The sequence below is a fragment of the Daucus carota genome, chromosome 8, assembly GCF_001625215.2.
Source record: "Daucus carota subsp. sativus chromosome 8, DH1 v3.0, whole genome shotgun sequence".
Classification (NCBI taxonomy): Eukaryota; Viridiplantae; Streptophyta; class Magnoliopsida; order Apiales; family Apiaceae; genus Daucus; species Daucus carota.
In genome coordinates, this window is record NC_030388.2 from 22,199,992 (window position 1) to 22,224,382 (window position 24,391).

The 24,391-nt window shown below is 37.9% G+C and overlaps 2 protein-coding genes across 2 annotated transcripts; both read right to left on the reverse strand.

Annotated features, from left to right (window-relative positions):
- Positions 1–10,009: 10,009 nt before the first annotated feature.
- Positions 10,010–11,114, reverse strand: LOC108199013 (dirigent protein 25). Its single transcript, XM_017366779.2, has one exon. The coding sequence runs from the start codon at positions 11,101–11,103 to the stop codon at positions 10,153–10,155; it is 951 nt and encodes a 316-aa protein (XP_017222268.1). The 5' UTR covers positions 11,104–11,114; the 3' UTR covers positions 10,010–10,152.
- A 506-nt stretch (positions 11,115–11,620) lies between these two features.
- LOC108200088 (uncharacterized) lies at positions 11,621–17,212 on the reverse strand. Its single transcript, XM_017368155.2, has 5 exons — positions 17,023–17,212; positions 16,005–16,093; positions 14,263–15,829; positions 12,490–12,685; positions 11,621–12,414 (listed from the first exon to the last, which is right to left on the reverse strand). Exons 3-5 carry the CDS (start codon positions 15,775–15,777, stop codon positions 11,783–11,785), a joined length of 2,343 nt encoding a protein of 780 aa, XP_017223644.1. The 5' UTR covers positions 15,778–15,829; positions 16,005–16,093; positions 17,023–17,212; the 3' UTR covers positions 11,621–11,782.
- Positions 17,213–24,391: the final 7,179 nt, after the last annotated feature.

The following is a 24,391-nucleotide window of genomic DNA, read 5'->3' on the forward strand; positions in this document are numbered from 1 at the left end:
CATTTTGGAATCCTTGTTGAATGTACTTTAATTCTACAGTTGACTATTTTCTCATATTCAGAAGTTATCTTTGGTTAATATTGAGATTTGTAACAGCATGCATGTTATTTATCTTATTCGATAAATGAAAATGTGTTAATTGTTATTATTTGTTAAAGTTTGATTTTGTTAAGACTTGTTACGTGACTTGCTCTTTATTGTTTAAGATGTACTATAAGTTAATTATGTTTTGTTTATTAATTAAATGTATAGGCTTTGTTCGTGTTATTAATTTCGGATTTTAAGTGTCGACTTTGAGGTAAGTACCTTTTGACTTACTTTTATTTTCGAAAGATATTTTGGCTATGTGAATTTCAGATTTTTGTTATGAGATATAAGAAAATTTTGTTTCGAGATTTATAAGATATAAGAATTTTATTTCGAAATTTATAAGATATGAAGATCTTTGAAGACCCAGTCTCTACGTTTCGAACCCGTTCGTAATTTACGCTATAGTTCCGGAACTAGCTTTAGATACCCTTAGTAGGCGCACAAGTGTGCAATTTTAGATACCTGCTAAGGGCGCGTGATTATTGAACTTTAGATCCCGGTCACTGGGTAAGTGTGGCAAAAGAATAAGAATAAGATCCCGGTCACTGGGAAAGTGTGACCGTAGAGCAAGACTGTGGTATTGATAAGATTTTTGTTTCTGATCTGTTTTAAATTATGTTTGCTTTTAAAATATAAACTGTGGGTTGGATTTGCTTTTACAAGTGTTTTTAAAATTATTATTGTTTTGAGGAACAATGTTTTATAAAAACACCCACTAATTTCGAGATTAATTGTTGGTCAAATTGTTACTTGCTGAGCTGTGTAGCTCATCCCCTTTTGCAGTTTTTCAGGTTTGATTTAAAAGCGAGTTGATGTGCATTGGAATTGGAGTTCGATGATATGAGATTTCGGATAAGTTTGACACGTGGATTTATAGATTTTAGCTGCGCCTTTGTAATAGTCATCTTTGTAATAGAATTTTAGATTAATAAATTCGTTGTAATTTAGTTTTGGATTTAGTTTTAATATTCCGAAAAGTCGGGATGTTACACTTTCTTTTCCAGTTTTATCATGAACTGGATATCAAAAGGGTATGTGATGGGAGTCCTTGGACGTTCGGACGCTTCCATCTGGTGTTTGAAAGGCTTAGAGAAGGGGACAACCCACGAACGAAACCAATCAATAACTTGGAAGTATGGGTGCAACTGCATGATATGGGAGCAGGGTTCATGTCACAAAGGGTGGTCATTGATGTTGGCAACTATATCGGAAAGTTTGTAGAATCGGATGAAAACAATTTTGTTGGAGTCTGGAGAGAATTTTTAAGAGTCAGGGTTGCTATTCCGCTAGACAAGCCTCTCAAAAGAAGAATGAAGTTGAAGAAGAGTGAGTCTAACTGGTGCTGGGTAAATTTCAAATATGAAAGCATCCCTACATTTTGTTTCATTTGTGGTATGGTTGGTCACAGCGATAAATTCTGTGCAAAATTGTTTGATACACCGGAAGATAAGATTGAGAAGCCATTTGGGACATGGATGAGAGCAGAGCCAAGACGTCGTATGCATACTATGGGGAGTAAATGGCTGAGGCCAGGCGGCATATCTCCGGCGAAGAGCACGGTGGAGCAAGGTGGTGATAAGATGGAAACTGGGGGTTCTGTTGCGGAGGGCAATCCCATAAAATCAGGGAAACGGTTGAAGAGCAACGAGGGGGAAACAGCGCGTTCTGGGGGAGAATCAGGGAGCAATATCTGTCACAATGGATAATGATACAGAAACGGATCAAAATGAATTAACAATCACTGACCCAAAAAGACGCAGGGTTGACAACGTAGATGGGCCAGAAATATCTGAGAGTTCGGACTTGGAAATGGATTCAAGCCCAAAAGAGAATGTGTCGGTTCCAAAAAACTTGTTTTTGGCGGGTGCTGCATTGCAGGCCCGCCACTCCTCATGAGCACCTTAAGTTGGAACTGCCAGGGTATGGGGTCACCCTGGAAGCTTCAGTTCCTGCAGGACATTGTCCGTAAAGAAAGACCTTCATTTGTTTTTTTAAGTGAAACGTTAAGTAACAAAGAAAAGATGGAATGGGTTCGTTCAAGGTTAAACTTTCAAGGGATGGTAGTTGTTGAAGCTCAAGGTCGTAGTGGTGGTTTAGTTTTGCTGTGGAAAGAAGTTGATTTGGTCAAACTCCTTAGTCTTTCTTCTAACCACATTGATGAAGAAGTTCATACGGAGGGGTTTCAACCATGGAGGTTAACAGGTTTTTATGGAGAGCCGAATAGAAATTTGAGACAAAGAAAGTGGGACTTGCTGAGAAACTTATCGCGGGATTCAAACTTACCTTGGTGTGTTATAGGTGATATGAACAACATTGTTAGTCAGGATGAGAAAAGAGGTGGTGCTGCTTACCCTCAACGTCTTATTGATGGTTTTAACAAAGTTCTTGAAGATGCAGAGCTGAAAGATCTTGATTTATATGGTCACCCATTTACATGGGAAAGAGGTCGTGATACTGAAGCATGGATCGAGATTAGACTTGATCGAGTGCTGGTAACTAATGTTTGGTGGGGTATATTTCCACTAGCAAAGTTATATAATTTAGAAGTTTCTCCGTTTGATCACAGTCCAATTTTGTTGGACCCAAAATCTGGTAGTCTGCAGCGCTCTAAAAGGCGTTTCTGGTTCGAAAATGCTTGGCTGTTGGAACCTTTATGCTCACAGATTGTTAAGGATAATTGGGAGGTTGACACTACTCATAATGTCATGCAGAAAATTGCTCTTTGTGGCGAAAGTTTAGAGGTTTGGGGAAAAGAAATCATTGGTTGTTTTAATCGCAGAATCGGGAACTGCAAGGAGAGGCTTCAACAGCTCCGAAGTGCACGTGATGCCCAGTCCTCGAGGTTGTATAAAGAGGCAAAACAAGAGCTATTCTTGATTCTAGACCAGAGGGAAATTTTTTGGAGACAGAGGTCCAAACAACTATGGCTACAGTCAGGTGATAAAAACAAGGAATATTTTCATGCATCCTGTAATGTTAGACGTCGTACAAACCACATTCAGAAACTCAAAGATGCCGACGGCAGTTGGGTGGATTGGCAGACTAATTTGCAGCAGTTAATTACAAGGTATTATCAAGACTTATTTACTGCTACTGCTACTAACAATACAGAGGTGATGGATTGTGTAACTGAGTCCATGAGTCAAGCTCAGAATAGGGAGTTGTTAAAAGAAATCTCTGATGATGAAGTAAAGGCGGCTCTCTTTCAAATGAATCCAGATAAAGCGCCAGGCCCCGATGGCATGACGCCAGGTTTTTTTCCAGAAGCACTGGAGTATTGTTGGGAAGGATGTCATTAAGGCGACTAAAGAATTTTTTGCTACTGGGATCTGTTGCAAGGCCTAAATAACACTAATATTGTGTTGATACCAAAGAAGAAAAACCCGACAGTCATAGGTGAGCTTCGACCTATAGCTTTGTGTAATGTTTTGATGAAAATTATTACAAAAGTTATGGCCAATAGGTTAAAAGAAGTGATCAATGATGTTGTGTCGGAAACACAAAGTGCCTTCATTCCAGGTCGTTTGATTTCGGATAATATCATGACAGCCTACGAAGTTATGCATTATCTCAAATGTAAGAAAGTAGGGAAAGATGGTTTTATGGCGCTGAAATTAGACATGAGCAAAGCCTATGATCGAATTGAATGGGACTTTCTGCGTGCTATCCTTCTGAAGATGGGGTTTTTGACGTGGTGGGTGCACTTGGTTCTTCAAAGTGTTACTCCCTCCATCTCTTAATACTTTTCCTGTTTGCCTTTGACACGTTTGCCAACGCACATTTTTAATCGTTAATATCTTTAATTTTATATTAGTAATAAATATAAAAATTTCACTGTATTAAAGTACTCATAAATACGAATTCAACAAGATCACTCATGACTATATTTGGTTTTATAGATTAGATGTAAGTTAGTAATTTGTCTCATGTCATGAACAGTCCCGACATTTCAAATGAGAAAAGCATTTAGGCACGGAGGGAGTACTACGGTTCAGTATACAATAATGCATGGTGATTACGAAATGGGTCCAATAATTCCTACAAGAGGAATTCGTCAAGGCGATCCCCTCTCCCCTTATCTATTTATCATTTGTGCCGAAGGTCTGTCATCTTTGATTCGAAGGTACGAATGTAAACATTTAATCCATGGAGTTAAGATCTGTCGAAGAGCTCCCACAATCTCGCATATGCTGTTTGCCGACGATAGTTATTTCTACTGTAAAGCTGATACTTCTGAAGCGTCGAATGTATTACAGTTGTTGAATGTGTATGAGAATGCTTCAGGTCAAAAGGTGAACATTGAAAAATCATCAGTATTCTTCAGTACAAATGTTATCGAGTATAATAGATATAATATCTGCAGGACATTACATATGAGAGAGACTGATGCTCGTTGTAAATATTTGGGTCTGCCAAATATTATAGGGCGAAATAAATCAGCGATGCTGGGCTTTTTGAAGGATAAAGTGCAGTCAAAAATCAGAAGTTGGGATGGTAAAATTATGGCCAGATCAGGAAAGGAGATTTTGGTGAAGTCAGTGGTGCAAACCCTTCCATCCTACGCCATGTCTGTCTTTTTATTGCCTCTCGAGATCACCAGAGACATAGAGAAAAGCCTGTCAAAATTTTGGTGGACTTCTAAGCCAACAAATTCATCGCACATAAGTTGGATGAGCTGGGAAAGGATGTCAAAACACAAAACTGCAGGAGGCTTGGGATTCCGCAATTTCAGAGATTTTAACTTAGCCATGTTGGGTAAACAAGGTTGGCGTTTCATCACCAATCCTGAAAGCTTAGTCACAAAAATTTATAAGGCCAAATATTTTTCTGGTGGAGATTTTCTTACTTCTAGCTTGGGCCATAACCCCAGTTTTATTTGGAGGAGCATACACGCAGCGAAGCAATTACTTTTGGAGGGAGTAAAATGGAGGATAGGCAATGGAGAAAGCATATACATCTCAGGTCAGCCTTGGTTACATGATAACACCAACCAGTTCTTTACTACAGAGTCCCCAGCAATTGAAAATCAAAAAGTCTCATCTCTATTCAAATTAGATGAAAAAGAATGGGATGTCGAGATTATTGAAGATATATTTAACGATAGAGACCAGAGGCAGATTCTAGCTATCCAGTTAAATAAGCAAGTCATGAAGATGTGATGTATTGGTCACTCGAAAATTCTGGTAACTATTCTGTAAAGAGTGCGTACAAATTACTTCAGGTGCAAAAGGGTGCTTGGAGTGTTCATCATAATTCTGGTATTTGGAAACTTTTATGGAGCGTGAAAGCACCTCCAAAGGCGTTGAATCTGGTTTGGCGTGCATTTTCTCAATGTTTACCCACATTATCTCAACTGCAAGGCAAACGAGTCCCGATTCAAACTCTCTGTCCAGTCTGCCATGAAGAGGAGGAAACTATTCTGCATAGTCTGGTAACATGTCCGTTTGCAGCCCAGTGTTGGAGTCTTCTCAGAGTAGTGATCAGCCGAGGTTAAAACATGAATATTATTAGTTGGATGGAATTGAGGTTGAGTTCGGCCTCAGTGCAGCAGCGTGCAGAATACATAACGCTGTGTTGGGCCATCTGGAGGGCTCGAAACGATCTAGTATGGAACCAGAAATTCTCATCTGTTAACAAGATAGTAGCAGCAGCGAAACAGTACCTTACACAATGGACAATAGCCCAGAGCAGGTCTTCTAACACTCTTCTTCAACCATAAGATAATGGAGATGGAGTGACTTCCTGGGTAAAGCCCCAACCAAACACAGTTAAGGTGTCCGTTGATGCAGCTATGTTTGAAGATAGGTCTGAAGTTGGTTTCGGAATGGTCGCTAGAGATTCAGACGGAAGGCTGATAGAAGCAAAAGCCTTAACTAAGGCAGAGTGTATTAGCCCAGTTCTTGCGGAGGCCATGGCTGTGAAGGAAGCTTTAAGCTGGATTGATCAGAAGAAATGGTTATCAGTTACCCTGGAGTCTGATTGCTTGGTTGTGGTTCAAGCCATCAGGTCTGCAACTCCAATGCGATCTCATTTTGGAGTGATTATTTCAGAATGTCGAAGTTTTATGCAGCGTCTAAACAATGTTCAATTGTTATTTGTTAAACGGTCTGCAAATATGGTTGCTCATCAGCTGGCTAGGGAATCATATTTATATCTAGGTCGTAGCTTTGATAGGTTGTCTATTCCTATCACTATTCAAGCTTGTATTGAGATGGATTTAAGTTAATAAAATCTCCAGCTTTTCGTCAAAAAAATATATATATATATGTTTTTCTGTCATACATGCAATATTGTTATTTTTAATCATACAATATAATTAAAACACAAAATAATATGTGTAATACTAATAAGTGAATTATATAAAAAGAAAGGGAGAGGGTCACTTCTTCCTTACTTTTCTCATGAGCAAATAGATTCTTTTATTTAAAAAAAAGGTTCTCCCATTTTTTTAATTTATTTATTTTGTGTTGTCTTTCTTGTATTTATTGTTATCATTTTTTATTTTGAAATGACCGTATTCATGGTTTTCACTAAATTTTTTGTTTAAGAAGTTTTTCTTAAACATTCCAGCTGTGTGTAAAACATGGAATCAGGCAGTTCACAATCCCCTCTGCTGGAAACAACTCGATTTTAATGATTTCATTCTTTGTGCTTACCCAAATCAACTGATGGAAACTGTTGTTAACCTTAGCCAAGGATGTGTCACATCGCTCGTGCTATCTGATGATTTTACCACAAAGCACCTACTATATCTGTCCACGGCGTGAGTCATTTTTTATTTTAGATTTTTTAGCCTATAAATTGTTTGATTTGTTTTTGGAATTTATGGTAAAAGCGTTATCCTCCCTCCGTTTTAATTTATATTTTCACTTTGAAGAAATTTTTTTGTTTTAAATTAGTGTTCAGTTCAATTTTCAATACAAAATCATATTTCCAAAATCATTTCTACTCCACGTATCTCTTGTTTATATTTTTTAGAACAATCTCATTCTACATATTATAGTCATTTAATGCATCTAATTTGTCAACATCCACTTTTCTTAAACGTATAATTTTCTCATTCTACATATTATAGTCATTTAATGCATCTAATTTGTCAACATCCACTTTTCTTAAACGTGTAATTTTTTAGAGTGGACATTTATTTTGAAACGGAGGGAGTAACATTTTTGACCTCTAGCGAATTTTGTGGATTTTCCCCTTACCTTGTGGAATATATTATTAGAAAAAATAGCTATGTGAGGAAGTGTTACTCTTTTTTATTAGTTTTTTTGTTATCGGATGCATATGGTGTAAAAATTAATTATTGGATTATGTTGTAGATGCCCTGCTTTGAAGACTTTGGAGCTACCTGGATACTCGGGCTTCCTCTCCTCTGATGATTGTCCAAGTTTTGAAGGAAAATGGAAGAATCTGGAATTCATAAGCCTTCATAATAGCTTCTATATTGAAGATCTGATCAAGCAGATTTTCATTTATTTGCCTAGTTTTACTTGTCTTAGTATTGGAGGCGGGTATGTGGATGGTGATACAGCTTCCATGATTGTGTCTCTGATTCCGAAACTTAAGCATTTGACTATAAATAATGCTATTCTTCAAAAGAAAGACCTGTTATTAATATTGAAGGGATGCAGAGAACTTGTGTTTCTTGATGTCCGAAACTGCAATGGATTTGGCGAGGACGATGAAGAGATTCTGAAGCTTGCTTCTGCTATTAAGACCTTTCGTTGTGATGGTTCAAAAACATATGACCTTGCTGATGATTATGATTGGTATCCTTGTAATGATTTTGATCTTGAATGACAATTGTGATGGGATTGACAGGATTGCGTTTGTCATTAGATCTGAAATTATTGTAATGCTACACAAAGCATATGAGGCATGTCTGAATCTATCTCCTTCCTGCAAATGCATATATTTTTTCTTGAGTTTTAGTTTACTTCAGATTGCAGTTAATTCAGTATCGAATCTCTTAATCTTTTTATATAGATATGTCCTATTTTTACATGTAAGGTGCCTTTTTGCTCTCTTTGAAATGCACATTGTTCTTTTTAAAATTATAGATATGCTGGGAAATGCTTAGCTGTAAGAGTACAGAACATATATACCGGGAAATGCTTGATTAAGCACTAATGCGTAGGCTACAGTTGTTTATAAATATAATATTCCAAAGCAGAAAACCTGTTGCTGATTATGATTATTATCCTTGTGGTGATTATAAAGCACAAGATCTTGCTGTGATGATTTTGATCTTGACTGTCCTTGTGACAATTATGATGGGATTGAATGAAATTGAATTTTTCTACGCGAGAAGTATGTGGCAGTATATCTTCAAAAAGTACTGTAATGTTTTACAGGACAAGGGCGGCATGCTTAAATTTTTTTTTTTTTTTTTTTTGCAGTCTTCTGTTGTTTAAACTCTTTGCCAAAGGCATGATTTTTCTGAAATGCTATTATTCCCCAAGTTAGAGGAGTGATCTTAACTGAATGTGCATTCAATAAGCAAATGATGTCATTAAAAACCAAATGCTGCAATACATTCTTTGCATATGTTCTGGACTCATGGTCTTATTAAGACCAGGAGTCCTGAACATCACTTGGACGACCAAATAACCACCAAATCAATAGTAGATATCTATGACAACACTGGTAACCGTTCTTCTCTGGTTGCATACCTTCGGCAGTAACTAACGTAGCTGGTACCCCTACAGGCGGGGATGTAAAATTAACCTGTTTGTTTAATTTTGGATTGTAAATGCACCATTCTGATCGTTCCATGTAATATACTATCATGAAACCCCTCCATTATCATCATAATATTTGTCAGGAATAACTTTAGTAAAACTTGGACGCTCTTTGGGTATAAATCGTGCCAGCCCACTTTTGTTTCTTGAAATCTGCTTACACCCACACATTTAATTTCCAAAGCAAAAGTTACAGCTGGCCTGACTCTCCAGGGCTGAAAATGGACTTGTAAAATAATTTTGCCCCTTGTACACGGGGCTGAAACCCCCATGTACATTTGCTGGCTTCTTTCATATTTTGAGCCGAAAATTTGAGTAGTGGAAGTTGCCTGGGAGCAATAAGTGATGCTTGGAGTGTGTTCTCCGTCGAGATAGCTTTCCGAAGCACGTTGAATTATCCACAATAATGATCACTATTCCCTCCATCTCATTTTAAGTGTCTACTTTGCAAATTTCACACATCTTAAGAAACAATTAATGTAATGTTTTTATCATTATCTTCACACACCTATTCACCTTGTTTTTATAAATATTAATTACGTATAGCACCACTCCTACTATGTATTTGACCTTTCTTCTTATTGGACCTTCTAACTGATTTTCCCTCCAACTTTATTTATTCTAATTAGCTGGTTATTTACATTCTTGTCCTGCTGACTTAATTTATCTGGTGTATCCTCAATAGAGTACTTCCAAAACTCATGTATCTGACTATAAATCATGCTGTACTTGAAAAGAAAGCCCTGTTATTGATATTGAAGCGTTGCAAAGAACTTGTGTTTCTTGATGCGCGTAACTGCATTGGATTGACGACAGTGATGAAGAGGTTCTAAGCTTTTTTCCATCATCAAGAATTTTCAACGTGATGGTTCAAGATGAATGAATAAGTATAGGTAACATGTGTACGCCTTCTTGTGATGGAAGCGATTCTGAGTGGAAGAGAAGTATATCAGAATGCCACAGGAGGCTTAGTTGAGGTATTGTACTTTCGTCATCTCTGGGATTTTTTGACCTTTGCATTAAAAATGTGTGGCAATAATTTTAAAGATATCGGTTTTATCTGTGGGAGGCTGTGAGATTGGGCGTTCTGGGCTTCTGCTGTTTATTTTTATTTTATAATTTTTAGTATAAATACAAATGCAGATTTTGGATTAACTAATCAAGGATATTCAGACTTCAAATTTAAATAACTCTTTTAGGGTGAAAGGGACATAAAATTACAAGAAACAATGGAATTGTACTCTGTTGTACAGATTCAAGAACTTAAAATGCTAGAAGAAAAAATGCTCACAATGAAAAGATGAAGAACAATGTATCATCAGTAAGTAATATAAACAGTGCACTCCAACACTGTCTCGAGTCCATCAGTTGTTTGGTGGTCGACTATTGGAAGAGTCTTCACAACTGCAAATCCTTTTGCATTAACATACTTACCAGTTCCACCCATAATAGCTAGCTGAGACTCGGAGACTACAGTCCGATGAACCCCGAAGAAGCTAAGGCTATCTGCATAACCTCCATGCTCAAACATAGCAGTGAATGCCATAGTTTGGCTATTCCCGTCTTCAGAACTGACGATATAGAACCCCTGAGCCTTTCCAACTAATCCGGAACCTAGCTCGTGGCCTTCAGTTAGTTCATCATCAATTACTGTCATGGTTCCAAACATGAGCTTCTGGAGGGCTGAACCAATAGGGAGTTGGGCACCAGGGAACCCGAATCCGTTGTTGTTATTGTTGCCATTGTTTGTGATCACGTTTGACTTGCTTCCAGCAAGGCCGGTGAGGAATGGAATGTTGTTGTTGTCTATAAGACCATTGTTGTTGCTGTTTCCTGGTACTCCATTGTTGAGTGGGAAGTTTGCACCGTTTGGCTTGGCAAATGGGATTTGACCATTGAGAGCTGGATTGGTGACTACTCCGGTGATGGCCCGAGCTGAGGGATTTGTTCCTCCTAATATGTCGTGCATGAAAAATGATAAAGTGTGGTGGGGATCATTACCGGGGGCAGTAGGTGTGGGAATTGGGCCTGTTCCGGCAGCTGGTTCCTCAGCTGATGTCTCCGGGGGGACAACAGGTGATACAGATTCTTCTTCGAGAAGTCTAAATGATGAAACAGAAGTAAGAAAGAGCGCGAAGAGGACTACGCAGAATGTGAGTTTGGTTTTTGAAGAAGAGAATTTTTGGCTAGCCATGTTATGAATTTGAGAGCGAAGGAAAGAATAAGCTGGACAATGTATGTTGAGGAATGTTTGATTACTGTGATGCATTCAAAGGTGTGGAATCATGAATTTATATGGTTTCAGGGTTGGAAATTGGCTGGAGTTGATGATAATATATGGAGTTGGTGCAAAATGGTTTCTCTTTGTGGTGTTTTAGTTGAAACAACTACCAGATGAGTTGATACACAGGAATGGTTAGGGTAGGGACAGGACTTGAGTCTTGACACATACTAGAAAATCCAGAAATAACATGATACCAATTTCATTTCTGCTGCCACTGCTTGTGGGAATGATATTTAAAAAATTAAATAATTTATAAACAGAAAAGTATTATATCATAAGAAATAGTATATAATTCCATTTGGAAAATTCACAGTAACCATATGGTCATGATCCCATACCATAAATTAATTTAGTACCTGTGAATTGTGATGTGAATCTCTATTGCACTCCTATAACAAACAGACTGCAGTTCTTTATTTTAAGAAGTCTGGTCATGGAAAGAAGATAGCAAAAGTTTCTGAAGACACATAGATGTAGAAGTTGGTCAGTAAGCCAATTAACATTGCCAACCTCAAAAAACCACTCCTTGTATTTCTCTTTAAACCAAAAAATATCCTTACTGTCTTTACAAATTGTAGCAACATATATGCAAACTAATATTTACTCTTGGCATCACTCAAAACTTGCCAGAAAAATATAAGGAATAACTGATTCTGCCACGACTCTATACATTACCTAACTCTGCCACCAAATCATCGAATAAAAGATTCTCTATCTCTCTAACGATAATATCAATATCACCTCCTACCTTTAACCAACTCGTGTCACCTCCAACCGCCTTCTCTGACAACCCTTTGTTCACCTCCTCCTCCTGGCTAACCAGCAAGTTCCACAATTTTTCTTCAATCACATCCCTTTTCGGTAGGGTGCCAAGCCATGTACTTCTAGAATTTGCCCACTCGGGAATGTCCAAGCAGGGCTGCAAAATCTCTATCAACCCTGAGTTTATCCGGTCAAATATAAGCCTTCTTTCATATTTTTCCCAGGATATTTGATCACCGTATTTCTTTTCCAATGCCTCAAATACAGCGGGGTTCACAGCAGATTCTGGAGAATACCATTTTTCAATATTTATCTCCCAATTTGCATCATAGAACCCAGCCTCATCCAAAACATCAACTAGGTAGGAAAAATCTCTAGTTTCTTTGGCTTTGAATACTCCTGACTTTCCATTATCTTTTAAAAAATCATCAGAAACATCTCTGGTACCTTCATCACTTGAAATCATCATTCCCGGCCCATCAGAAAGTGTGTCTTCAACATCTGACTTTAGAAGCTGGAGTTGCTTCCAAAGACCTAACAAATTGAATGACAAAGGTGTTACAGGAAAATATACAAGAAAAAAGTGATCTACACTTTAAAATTACTAACCAATGAGATTAGCACCAGCAGGTTCAGCACCATCAAAACATTCAATATCCGATAAGATCTCATCCTCATAAGGTGGATTCAGAACTGAGTTTGGACTAGGCTGGTGAGTGTCCCTCCAACTAGAAGTTAATTCAGGCTCAAACTCAAAGCAGTTTGAAAACACAAGGCCATCTTCAAATGATTCTGTTGGTGATTCCTGAAGTAAATAAAGAAAATTTTAGCTATAAACAGAATTTACCAATCGACCCTGAGAATATATACGATTTGCATCAGGGAAACTGACAGGATATAGAAAGAGAGGCTGAAAACTGTCCCGAGTTAAAAATATTAACAGAGTTGCAGTAAGAATAAAGAAACATTTAGATCCTAAAACAAACCAAGTACAAGACCTTCTTTAGTTTGTTTCATTTAGGAGGAATTGGAGATCATTTAGGTAAACTGAGAAGACAAAGAGAGAATTAAGAAACAATAGTTTTTCTATAGATCCCTTCATTGGAGAATGGAGCCTAGAGTAGAACTTAGAACTTGTACCGAGGCAGACAAAGTAATCATGGGTGAACAAAAGAGTCAAGGCTCAGTTGCAACAGATAAATGTGTTATAAAAATGACAAATTTTCCCATATTGCTAATGATAAACATTTAATTTTTACTTAACAACCTGATAATATTTCCAGTGGTTATCTACTGGATGAAAGTTATTGCAGGGGTCTATTAGACTATTATATATCAAGTAAAGTATCTCAGCAAAACACATATAGTATGTCCTTGCATGATGAACTCATATATAATGGTTTTCACAAGTGAGCAACACTAACTTATTAGTTGCTTAAAAAGTACACTTGATCTTTCATAAATATACAGGCATGCAAGCATAATGACCAACTCAATGGTTCAGTGTGCAAGAAAATGTTACAATGAAATACCCGCACAGATATTCTTGTAATTACACATTATTACATATCATTAGTCACGATTATAATTTATATGTAATAACTGTAATAACCAATTATCTGACTGTCACTTCGCCCTTTAACCAATTATCTGACTGTCACTTCGCCCTTTAACCAATTATCTTACTGTCACTTCTCCCTTTTCTAAGTTTTGAAAGACGCACTGTTCCAATCCCCAGTTGACACTGTCATGTGCAATGATACTGTATTATTCTGGAATTATCTTCGATTACCATCAGTGCTCGCACAGTAATACTTCCTATAGATTAATACTTTATACACAAATTACTAGACTAGGACCCAGTTTCAATTTTTCTACAGGGACTTCAGCTTTTATATTTAGACAATAGTGTTTTACAAGGTTCAAAAGTTTTTTTTTAACTAAAATTGAAGGTACTCAAGGTCAGGCTTCCAGCGATATGAAGTGACTTTAAAGCTTGGAAAGGGATTTATATGGACTCCCCCCCCCTCTCTCTCTCTCAGACACACACCCAAAAAAACACAGTAAGAAGAAGATTAGAACAATAAGAGGCCTAGAAAACTCGCCAGGCTCACACACATAAAAAAACAGAAAACTATGTACGAAGGAAATCAGACAAAAAGGAAACCTAGAAAACTCTCCACACTAGCATATGATTGTTGAACTGCCATTTATGTAAAAGAAACATGTAATTAACCGCATCTACCTCAGCAATTAATATAATCTGAGGAAAGCGAATCATGTATTACCATCCTTTAACTGATTGCATACAAGTACATGCACATTTCATTGGAGCTTTTCAAGAATTTGCTTTGTTATACTAAAGTATGTAAAAAGAATAACCTGGCCGACTGGAGTGTGTGAGACTTCTAAAAACGCAGACTTCTTTCGAATTTTTTTTGAAAAAGTTCCATCCTCCAGTTTGTTTCCAAGTTCATTCAAGAGACATTCTTCTGTGCTCTGATGATTTTGTAAATCCGTATATCCAGAAAATGGAGATGTCTCAGAGTTAAATGTCGAGTCTCCAGGTTTTGACATACCTTTGTCAGAAAACTTTTGGTTCCCGAACCTGTTGCCTGCTTCAGTAACAGCTTCTTCAAGCCTCAGATACTCATCACTGCCGAAACCATCATTCTTATTCGAATTAAAATTTCCAGTGGAATTAGGGAATGAGGGAGATGATCTGAATCTTGATGGCTTAGTGACAACATCTTTCTTCACGCCACGATTGCTGTTCACACCAAAAGGTCGACTCAATTTTGAATATTCACTGTTCTGACTGAAGTTACTGCACCCAGTTTTACTAAGCTTGTAGGTTGACTCGGCCCTCTTCTGATCAAAAGAATATAGCGACACGCTGACTGCAGAAACCTTGGTTTTTCTTCCAACATGCCATTTCTGCCATCCAGCATCTATATCCTTTCCTGCTCTGGTAAATGTTGACCAATTTGAATGAGGATATGATGCTTTCTCTTGGTTTTCCAAGTTGGAGAAACTTGAACGAAATGGCGTTATTGTTTTAGTTTCACGTACAGAGTTGTCGTCAGCCCCAAGTGCTGATCTGGATACCTCGGTTTCCATTACAGTTTTCTTAGTAGAAAAACTGGGCTTACAAGGTTCCAAATTAATTAGGGGTTTTCCTGTGTCACTTGCTTCATTAATTACAGGAATCCTATTTTTCAGCTTTACTCGCATTTTTGATATGTTCTGCAAATCATTATGAAGATCTTCCAAGGCATCTGAATCATATTCAAGTTTTTGAGGAGATCTCAGAACATTTTTCCGCAAAGTCGTTTTCTCTGGCTTCCAGGAATTTTCATCATTTCTATAAGATGGAACGTCATACAACTTAGAGACTGTGCTTTGACCAAATGAGGAATGTGTACAAAGCTGATTATGTGAGTGGTGAGGAAACAAATTATCCCTTTTGTCGCTATACTTCAGTGACCTGTTCTTGCGAGAGTGTACATTTTCCAGCTTGTAACCAAAATTCCATGAATCTAAAATCCTCTCTTCCAATTCAACATATCGTTTATCCTTGGGAATCTGCTTTTCAAATTTTATGCTTTCTTTTGCAGCCTGTGAAGTTTCCCTTCCCTGTAATATTGTCGGAATATACTGTCTCTGCTGCTCCTGTCCTTCAAAGCTATCCTTAAACTCTGGCATCTTCACTCTGCTCATCCTAAATGATCGCCCATTGCAAGATGATTTCTTTAATAATAAATCTATTGAAGCACTTTTGCGAAGGTAGTCCTCAGAGAGCACTCTGTACTTTTTATGAATGGGCCGCTGGTGTCGCGTTTCATAGAAACCCATCAGTCTTGCAATGACACTGGGTGTCTGTTCTTTGGTTTCCATAGCTTTTCACAAGCTTTTAATTAGTTGCCTCCAGAAAAATTAAACTCAAGCACTGCACAGATAAGGTAATCAATGCAATCCTATAAGCTCATTAAACATACAGAGAAGAACAATAAACATACTTAACCAGATTCAACATTATCTGTAAGCTAAATGAGATAAACAGAAACACATTTGGTTTATTCAAATTTATAAATCAAAACAGTAATCAGTAATACCCCATTTACCTTGTCATCCTCCATTGTACAATCATCACTTCTTTAAATAAAACGTATAGTCTGAAACCTTTCGATGTGCCCGAGCTTTCCACTCCTTACTAAATCAATTTAGATCAGACAGGACAAAAAGATAAGCACCAAGTAAAATTGAAGCACAGAAGCCATCATATATAGTTACATATTTAGCAAATATCCGCAAATGGAAATCTCTTCCAACCTACTCCAATAGGGCAAACTTTCCAGCTCAAACTACCATCTATAATCGCCTAAATAAGTTTACAAAAGAAGCCTTATATAACCTGAATATTCAATATTCACAATCAAATCTCCAGTTATTTGTACAAATCATTCAAGCCCATTATTATAGATAGGATCTGAAGGTAATTAATACCACAAACTAATAAGCACCACCAACATATACACAAAATATTCTCTACCACAAAGAAACTTCTCATGCAACTATCTCTTCACTCTCAACTCATTCACATAAAATTTCAACACAGCATAGAATTCTCGATTAAGTACATTGTGTGTGTTAAAGTGTTAGGAATATGTATTGAAGAAAGATTTTAAGTTCATACTCTGCCTCTCTCTTAGTTCAAGTTCATTGTGTGTGTTAATAGTGTTAGGAATATGTACCAAAGAAAGATTTCAAGTTCATACTCTCTCTCTCTCTCGGTTAATAGTCTTCCCCCCCCCCCCCCCCCCCCCTCTCTGTTCATACTCTCTCCTCCCTCTCCCTCTCTCTCTCTCTCTCAGTTCATACTCTCTCTCTCAGTTTATACTCTCTCTCTCTCTCTCTCACACACACACATACACACACTGGACCAAAAACATGATGACGATCAGACAATCAAAGTCAACATATGCTTATAACAATCATGTAAAAGCAAACGCAATCATCACACCTTGAACAATTACAATCAAACATACATAAATCCTCAACACATATATACATAAACATAAGCAACACAATACATAATCACAAAACGAAACAAATCATAAGAACAAAGTTACGAATGTTTACCTCAATTTGGATGAGAGCTCCAGCACCTAAACAAAAACTTAATAAACAACAATAGTTTATATAATAATCACTTGTTTTATTCAGCTCAATGATTGTTATTAAATGGTTAAAGAAAGAGGAGAAAAAGGCGCGGCTAAATAGAAGAATGTGCTTAAAGTTTGGATTATTATGGGAGCAGAAGAACGTGTCCGTGTATATGTGTTATTGTGTGTATGTATTACATGTATAATTTATTTATTGCGTGACCGGGGCAATATGTTTTGGCTCGTCCAATTAATTTTCAGCTCAAATTTTTTGTCAAGGCTTTTTATATTTTAATGAGAGATGGAAGACTTTGACCTATTTATTTTGTTTCAAAGAGGGGGCTACAACTAGAGATGCACAAAAGATCTGTTCGGGCCAGATCCAGACCGGGCCAAAAAAATCTGGATTTTTTTATAACCAGATCGGGCCTGGTTTTTTTAAAAATCGGGCCGGACCGGGCCGGGCTTTTCCAAAAATACTAGGCCTGGTTTAGTTATAAAAAGCCCGGATTTTTCAATAATCTGGATTTTATCCGGATTTTTTTGAAAATACTAGGCCTGTTTTAGGCCCTTGGACCGGGCCGGACCAGACCGGGTTTTTTTCGGATCGGATTTTTCAGATTTTTTTCCAGATCGGATCGGATCGGATTTCGGATTTCAGATTTTTTGAACTATCTCTAGCTACACTATAAAAAGGAAGAGGGGCTACAATTTGGGTTTGTGTGAGAAACTTGCCTAGATTGGTGTCCTCAGCATATTGGTTATATACTTGAAATAGTTGTATTAGTAATTTTAATATCAAACATACTTTTTTTATATTTTGAATATTTATTTTTATTAATTACAAATTTACAATACAAAGCAACGATTTTGATGAAATATATTTATTTTTCATTTATATTTGTTTAAATATCATATGTTGATATTATTTAAGTATATCTAGTGAGTCATATTATTTCTTTTTTTTAAAAAAATTTTAATGTTGCCAAGGATAATTAAAATAATAAATATCGAATAACAATTTTATTTAAAAATATTTATATATTACAATATATATGAAATTAAGTAAGGATCGTTTTAGAGTAACGAGTTTAAGTTGGAGACTTGGAGTCAGATGCTAATCATTTGTAGTTAAAGTTTAAGTCGAACACTTGAAGTCGGATTGTACAAGAATTTGTTTAGAGTTGGACGCTTGGAACTTGGAAGTGAATATTCATACTCATTTTCTCATCACTTATTTAGGCCGGCACATTCACCGCCTAAATCTTTTTAGTATATAATAATATTAATCTTTTATTCATTTTATATTTAGTTAATTAAATGATTATATGTTAATATAATTATTAAAATAGGTATAAATTATATTTAATATATTTTATTGAAATAATTATTGTTGGAGGACATGCCCAAGAGGTCCAGCCCATCATTTAAACTACTCCAGCACTATCTTTGTAACAGTCGGAGGCGGGGATCACGCCACATTAAAACCCCATTACTCTCCTACCACATCAGGGAGACGTTACAACATGGAAATCACCCCCTTTAAATACCCCGGTAATATGAGATAATGATTCACTTGATCTCGACAACACACACAAACACTTGCAGTTTCCATTAAACCTCACCTGGAACCACTGACTTATTCTCACACCGGAGGTGAATCGGGGGGACAACCCCTCGCATTCTTCTCCTTTGCAGGTCCTATCGGGATATCCGCATCCGGCAGAATCTTGGTTCCAACATTGGTGCCGTTTGTGGGAAACTGCAAGCAAGCTTTGTGTAATCTGAGACGATGACAAACGACAGTGATCAAACACCAACCAACCCAAATAACACTCCTCTCACCGGAAACCAACGACCTCCCATCACACCTGTAGCCCTGAACTTCGACAGCAGCCCCGAAGGCCTCTTACCGACCCCTAAAGAGCAACAACAGATGCTGTTAAAGTGGAGAGAGGAACAAGCCGTCAAGGCCCAGACGTCGAGGGAGAACGAGCAAGGAGCGGCCCGACTAGCCAAGAAAAGGGAGGCCGGTGAATTGAGGCTGAAAGCCCTCCGGTTGCAGAGAGAGGAGATCGAGTTGCAAGAGAGAGTCCTCAGGGAGGCCCTCGAAGCCGAAAACTTGATCGTTATGACCAAAGGAGAAGGGCAACCAATGAAGAGGAACCGGGGAGACCAAGACGGGTCTTCGGACTCTGAGTCGCGTTCCCGAAGGCCGAGACACCGACATATAACCCCGTCGGATTCTGAAGAGGTCGAAGAGGGTCCCCACACGAAAGACCGACTACGCCGAATGGAGAAAGCTATGTTCGGAGACAAAAAGTTAACTCACGAGCCGGTTGTAGTCGAGGAGATCGAGCAGTTCCGACCACCACCAGGGAGGCAGTTCCCGAAGATGACCGAATTCGACGGCCAGGAAGACCCGATCGACCACTGTGACAAGTACGAGTCCCTCATGACGGGTATGGGCCACTGTGATATTATGTTATGCAAGATGTTTAAGACCTATCTGAAGGGATCGGCGACAATGTGGTATCGGTCCCTAAGGCCCAGGTCGGTCAGCTCGTATGATCAGTTGAAAAAGAAATTTTTGAGGCACTATTCCCATCTATGCCGAAGGGTGAAGGATACCGAAGCACTCATCCATTGCAGGCAGAGGCCGAGCGAGGAGTTAGGGGATTATCTGGCCCGGTTCAAGGAGGAGGCAGGGATGATCACCAACTTAAACAAAGTCAAAGCCGCAGGATTCCTAACGGCGGGTTTAGACCCAATTAAAGGTAAAAAGCTCCGGTCTTCTCTTTATGATATACCGCCCAAATCCTTGGATGATATCTATCTGCGTGGTGAAAGTATTCGTAGAAAGATAGAAACCGTGGGCAGCCACGAACCGTAGGAACGACCATTATAGTTCCCGGTATATGCTTGATTTATTTGAGTACACTAGCGCTTAGTACATTTACAGTTAATGCCGAACCGCACCCGTATCCTGGGGGCAACCTGAATAAGATACGGGTCCGCCGGACTCTATATTTTGAGTATTCGTATGCTTGTTTTTATCTCAAGGGACGATAAATCCGATCATATCTCTTTTATTAAGCTAAAAACAACCCTCCGAATACTGGGGGAATGACAATCATGTACCGAAGCCTCATCGGCTACAGACGTACATTAGAATTTAAAACAAAACGTGTGCCGAAGCCTCATCGGCTGAAAACGCACATACAAAGACATGTGTCGAGACGCTTCGGTCAAAGACACACATCACGATTAAAGATGTGTCGAGACGCTTCGGTCCAAGATCACGATTAAAGATGTGTCGAGACGCTTTGGTCAAAGACACACATCACGATTAAAGATGTGTCGAGACGCTTCGGTCAAAGACACACATCACAATTAAGACATGTGTCGAGACGCTTCGGTCAAAGACACACATCACGATTAAAGATGTGTTGAGACGCTTCGGTCGAAGACACACATCACGATTAAGACATGTGTCGAGACGCTTCGGTCAAAGACACACATCACGATTAAAGATGTGTCGAGACGCTTCGGTCAAAGACACACATCACAATTAAGACATGTGTCGAGACGCTTCGGTCAAAGACACACATCACGATTAAAGATGTGTCGAGACGCTTCGGTCGAAGACACACATCACAATTAAAAGCATGTATCGAGACGTTATGGTCAAAAACACACATCGCAATTAAGACATGTGTCGAGACGCTTCAGTCAAAGACATACATCACAATTAAAAGCATGTATCGAGACGTTATGGTCGAAGACATACACCCGATCAGACCTCTTGTGTTAAGTTACCCTCCCAATACTTGAGAACGACAGTCATGCACCGAAGCCACATCGGCTCAAGACGTACATGATAAATTACCGTTCGACACACTTGTATCGAAGCCTCATTGGCTAAAGACGTACGCTAACAACTAAGATGAATACACGTGTACCGAGGCTTCATCGGCTAAAGACGTACAACACCAATTACACATGCGCCAACACCAATTACACATGTGCCGAAGCCTCATCGGCTGAAAACGCACATACAAAAACGCGTATCGAGACCAGTCGGTCGAAGACATACTATAAACACATGTATTGAGACCGGTCGGTCGAAGACATACATCAGGATTACGCCCGAGGCAAATCAAAAAATAGCTAAATACGCACCATGCTGAGGTTATGAACACCCAAGAAGCACTGAGGGAAAAATACGCTGAGGCAACATACATTTAAGCCAAAGATGCATAAAATAATACCCTGAAAATGGGGCCTGAACACAATCAAAAATGCCCGATGCCCGAAGGCACACCAATAATATAAAAGTTCAGAAGCCGGGGCTACTTCCGGATGGCCTAGCAGGTCGCCCGTGCTTTCGACAAAAAGTCTATGGTCCTGACCGACCTCATGAGCGCAAATGACCGACGCGTCGTTCTCAATAGCGACCCCCTGGTCTCTAGCCTTGAGTATCGTCTTGACTGACCTCTATTCGCCCTTCGGTATGACCGAAGAACCTCCGTCCGATGCAATCGATCTTTGAAATCATTCTCCCGATTGGCGACAAGGGAAGATAACCAATCGGCTCGCAGCAATACTGTGATGACCGGCCAATATATACCAAGCGATCAGTCGGGAAGATGAAGGAACGAGGTCCCGGGCTCTTCGTCAGCTCCGGGACATCACTAGTTAAGCCATTAGTGGCCAGAATCGACCACTCGGAGCGATAAGACTCGACCTCCCTCGCAGGTCGATGACGCCTCGGGACTGATCGGGCTTCGGGGGCCATTCTCTACAAACCTTGGGTTGCCAAGACTCGATTCCACGATCTTACAATCCGACTTCTCTTCTCGTCGGTCGACGAGACTATTCAGACTTCGGCCACGCACAGACCCGACCGAAGCCTGGGGACATGTTGGAGGACAGGCCCAAGAGGTCCAGCCCATCATTTAAACTACTCCAGCACTATCTTTGTAACGGTCGGAGGCGGGGATCACGCCACATTAAAACCCCATTACTCTCCTACCACATCAGGGAGACGTTACAATATGGAAATCACCCCCTTTAAATACCCCGGTAATATGAGATAATGATTCACTTGATCTCGACAACACACACAAACACTTGCAGTTTCCATTAAACCTCACCTGGAACCACTGACTTATTCTCACACCGGAGGTGAATCGGGGGGACAACCCCTCGCATTCTTCTCCTTTGCAGGTCCTATCGGGATATCCGCATCCGGCAGAATCTTGGTTCCAACAATTATATATAATAAATATGAAATATAATAAAATTAAACACTCTTAAGATAATTCAAATTAGCAATACATTGAACATAAGACACACATTACTTTCGAGAGTCGAGATGACCGAGAGCGTTGAAAATGCTCGATTTCAACAATTTCTTGGAAGATATTGAAAAATTAAATATAAAGAAGCTCATATTGCACTCCTAGATGCATTAATTGAGCATTTATGTGAACAATATATTAATTCAGAGTAGTATTGAATATTTGTAAATTTTATTTTAGTTAATTAAGTAAAATTTTTAATTTTTTTTATTTTCTGTGTTTAAATGTAATGTTTGTCTAATTTAATTAATTTATTGAGTTCAATATTATATGAAATCTTATATTATTGTTAAAAGATTTGAATAATAATATAAAGGTAGTTAGAAGAATAAAATATTGATATATTAATTTGGACCAAAATTTATACCAAACTGTTGGAATGGAAAGATGGTTGGACTTAAATTTGGACTAAGAATTTGGCCAAAAACTGGTTCCACTGTTAGTGATGATCTTATACATGCGATTCCGTCACCACTTCCATAAGGGTATATGACAACTATTAACAAATTTAACTACAAATTTCTAAATAATTTATATTTTAATTATCTGTCACTTGCATCACTTTTAAAATTGATATGAGACAACTATTTAACTATAGATTTTTAAAGATTCTGACAAATAAAATCAAAATACATAATGATTGACAAAAAATCTAAATTAGGATTTTGTTATCCTGAGGTGATTGAAATATTGTGTTATGTAACTTAAATATTTAACTAAGAACTAGCTTTTTGCCCGTGCTACGCACAAGGTATTGATTCTCTGATTTTTTATCAACTAAACCTATACTTTCTGTCGTAATTAACCTCAAATCTGACGGGTAATCGGCGCAGTCAAACTATTTATTATAAGTTTTAAGTTATTAAATTTTATGTGTTTATTTGCATTTTGGTCCATGCTACGCACACGGGTATGATTTTTTGTTTTTTTATCTGGTTAGACTAAACATTTTTTATTAACAAACAGTATGATATGAAATATAAGTTATGAAAGACAACGTGCGTAAGAGTTATAATGCTCGAGTTATGTTATTGGTGATCCGTACGTTGTAGATAAAGATAATATATACGAAAGTCGATTAAAAAAAATAAAATCACGCAACATAAATTATAACGACGCGGACTATATAAGTCTTTGTTTTTAAAAACATAAAGAATTATAAACTTAACCTTATTATGCGGATTATAAAACTTCCATCCATTTCTTAATTATAAAATTAAGGTGAATATGTTGATGATAGAGTTTCCTCTTGTCCTTAATAAAAATTGATAAATATTTTAAGAAATAATCTACTTCTACTTATCTATATAGTAGCCCAACAGGTTCGTGTCAAGCCTCCCTCCTGAGCAAATAAATTACCTAGCTCCGAACCTTAGCCTAACTCCGAACCTAACATCTTCTCATATATATAAAAAAAAGATGTTATTCATGAGGCTCGAACTCGGATCTCTCCAATACAAATACATCACTCAAACCACTTGAGTTACACAAACAATTAGTTTATTACTCAAAAGCATTAATCACATACCTTAAAACTTTTGTATTTATATTCGTCTCAATATCTTATTTATTTGAGATGAGTTATTATTTCAGTTAAGTCTCATATATTGTTTACATGTGTTAGGTCCAGAAACGATTGTAGAAGGGGGGGGTTGAATACAATCGTCACAAAATAATCGCGGCGGAATAATCTGATCGGAGTTTAACTTGTTAATCAGATTTAAATTAATTAATATAACAATTTTTAAGTCGTTATATAATTAATGTGGTTCGTTTTAATGTTCACTAAATATCGTAGAATAAATTTGACAGGATGTATTCTAGTTTAGTGAATAAAACAACCGAGTGATCAAAGCACAGAAAACTGTGGATATAACGAATAGCAAGTTACAAACAACTTGAAAGTTTACAAAGCTTTGAACAATTACAAATGAAGAGGTGAAGGCCTATTTATAGGCAAATCACTTGAACTTGTATGACAAA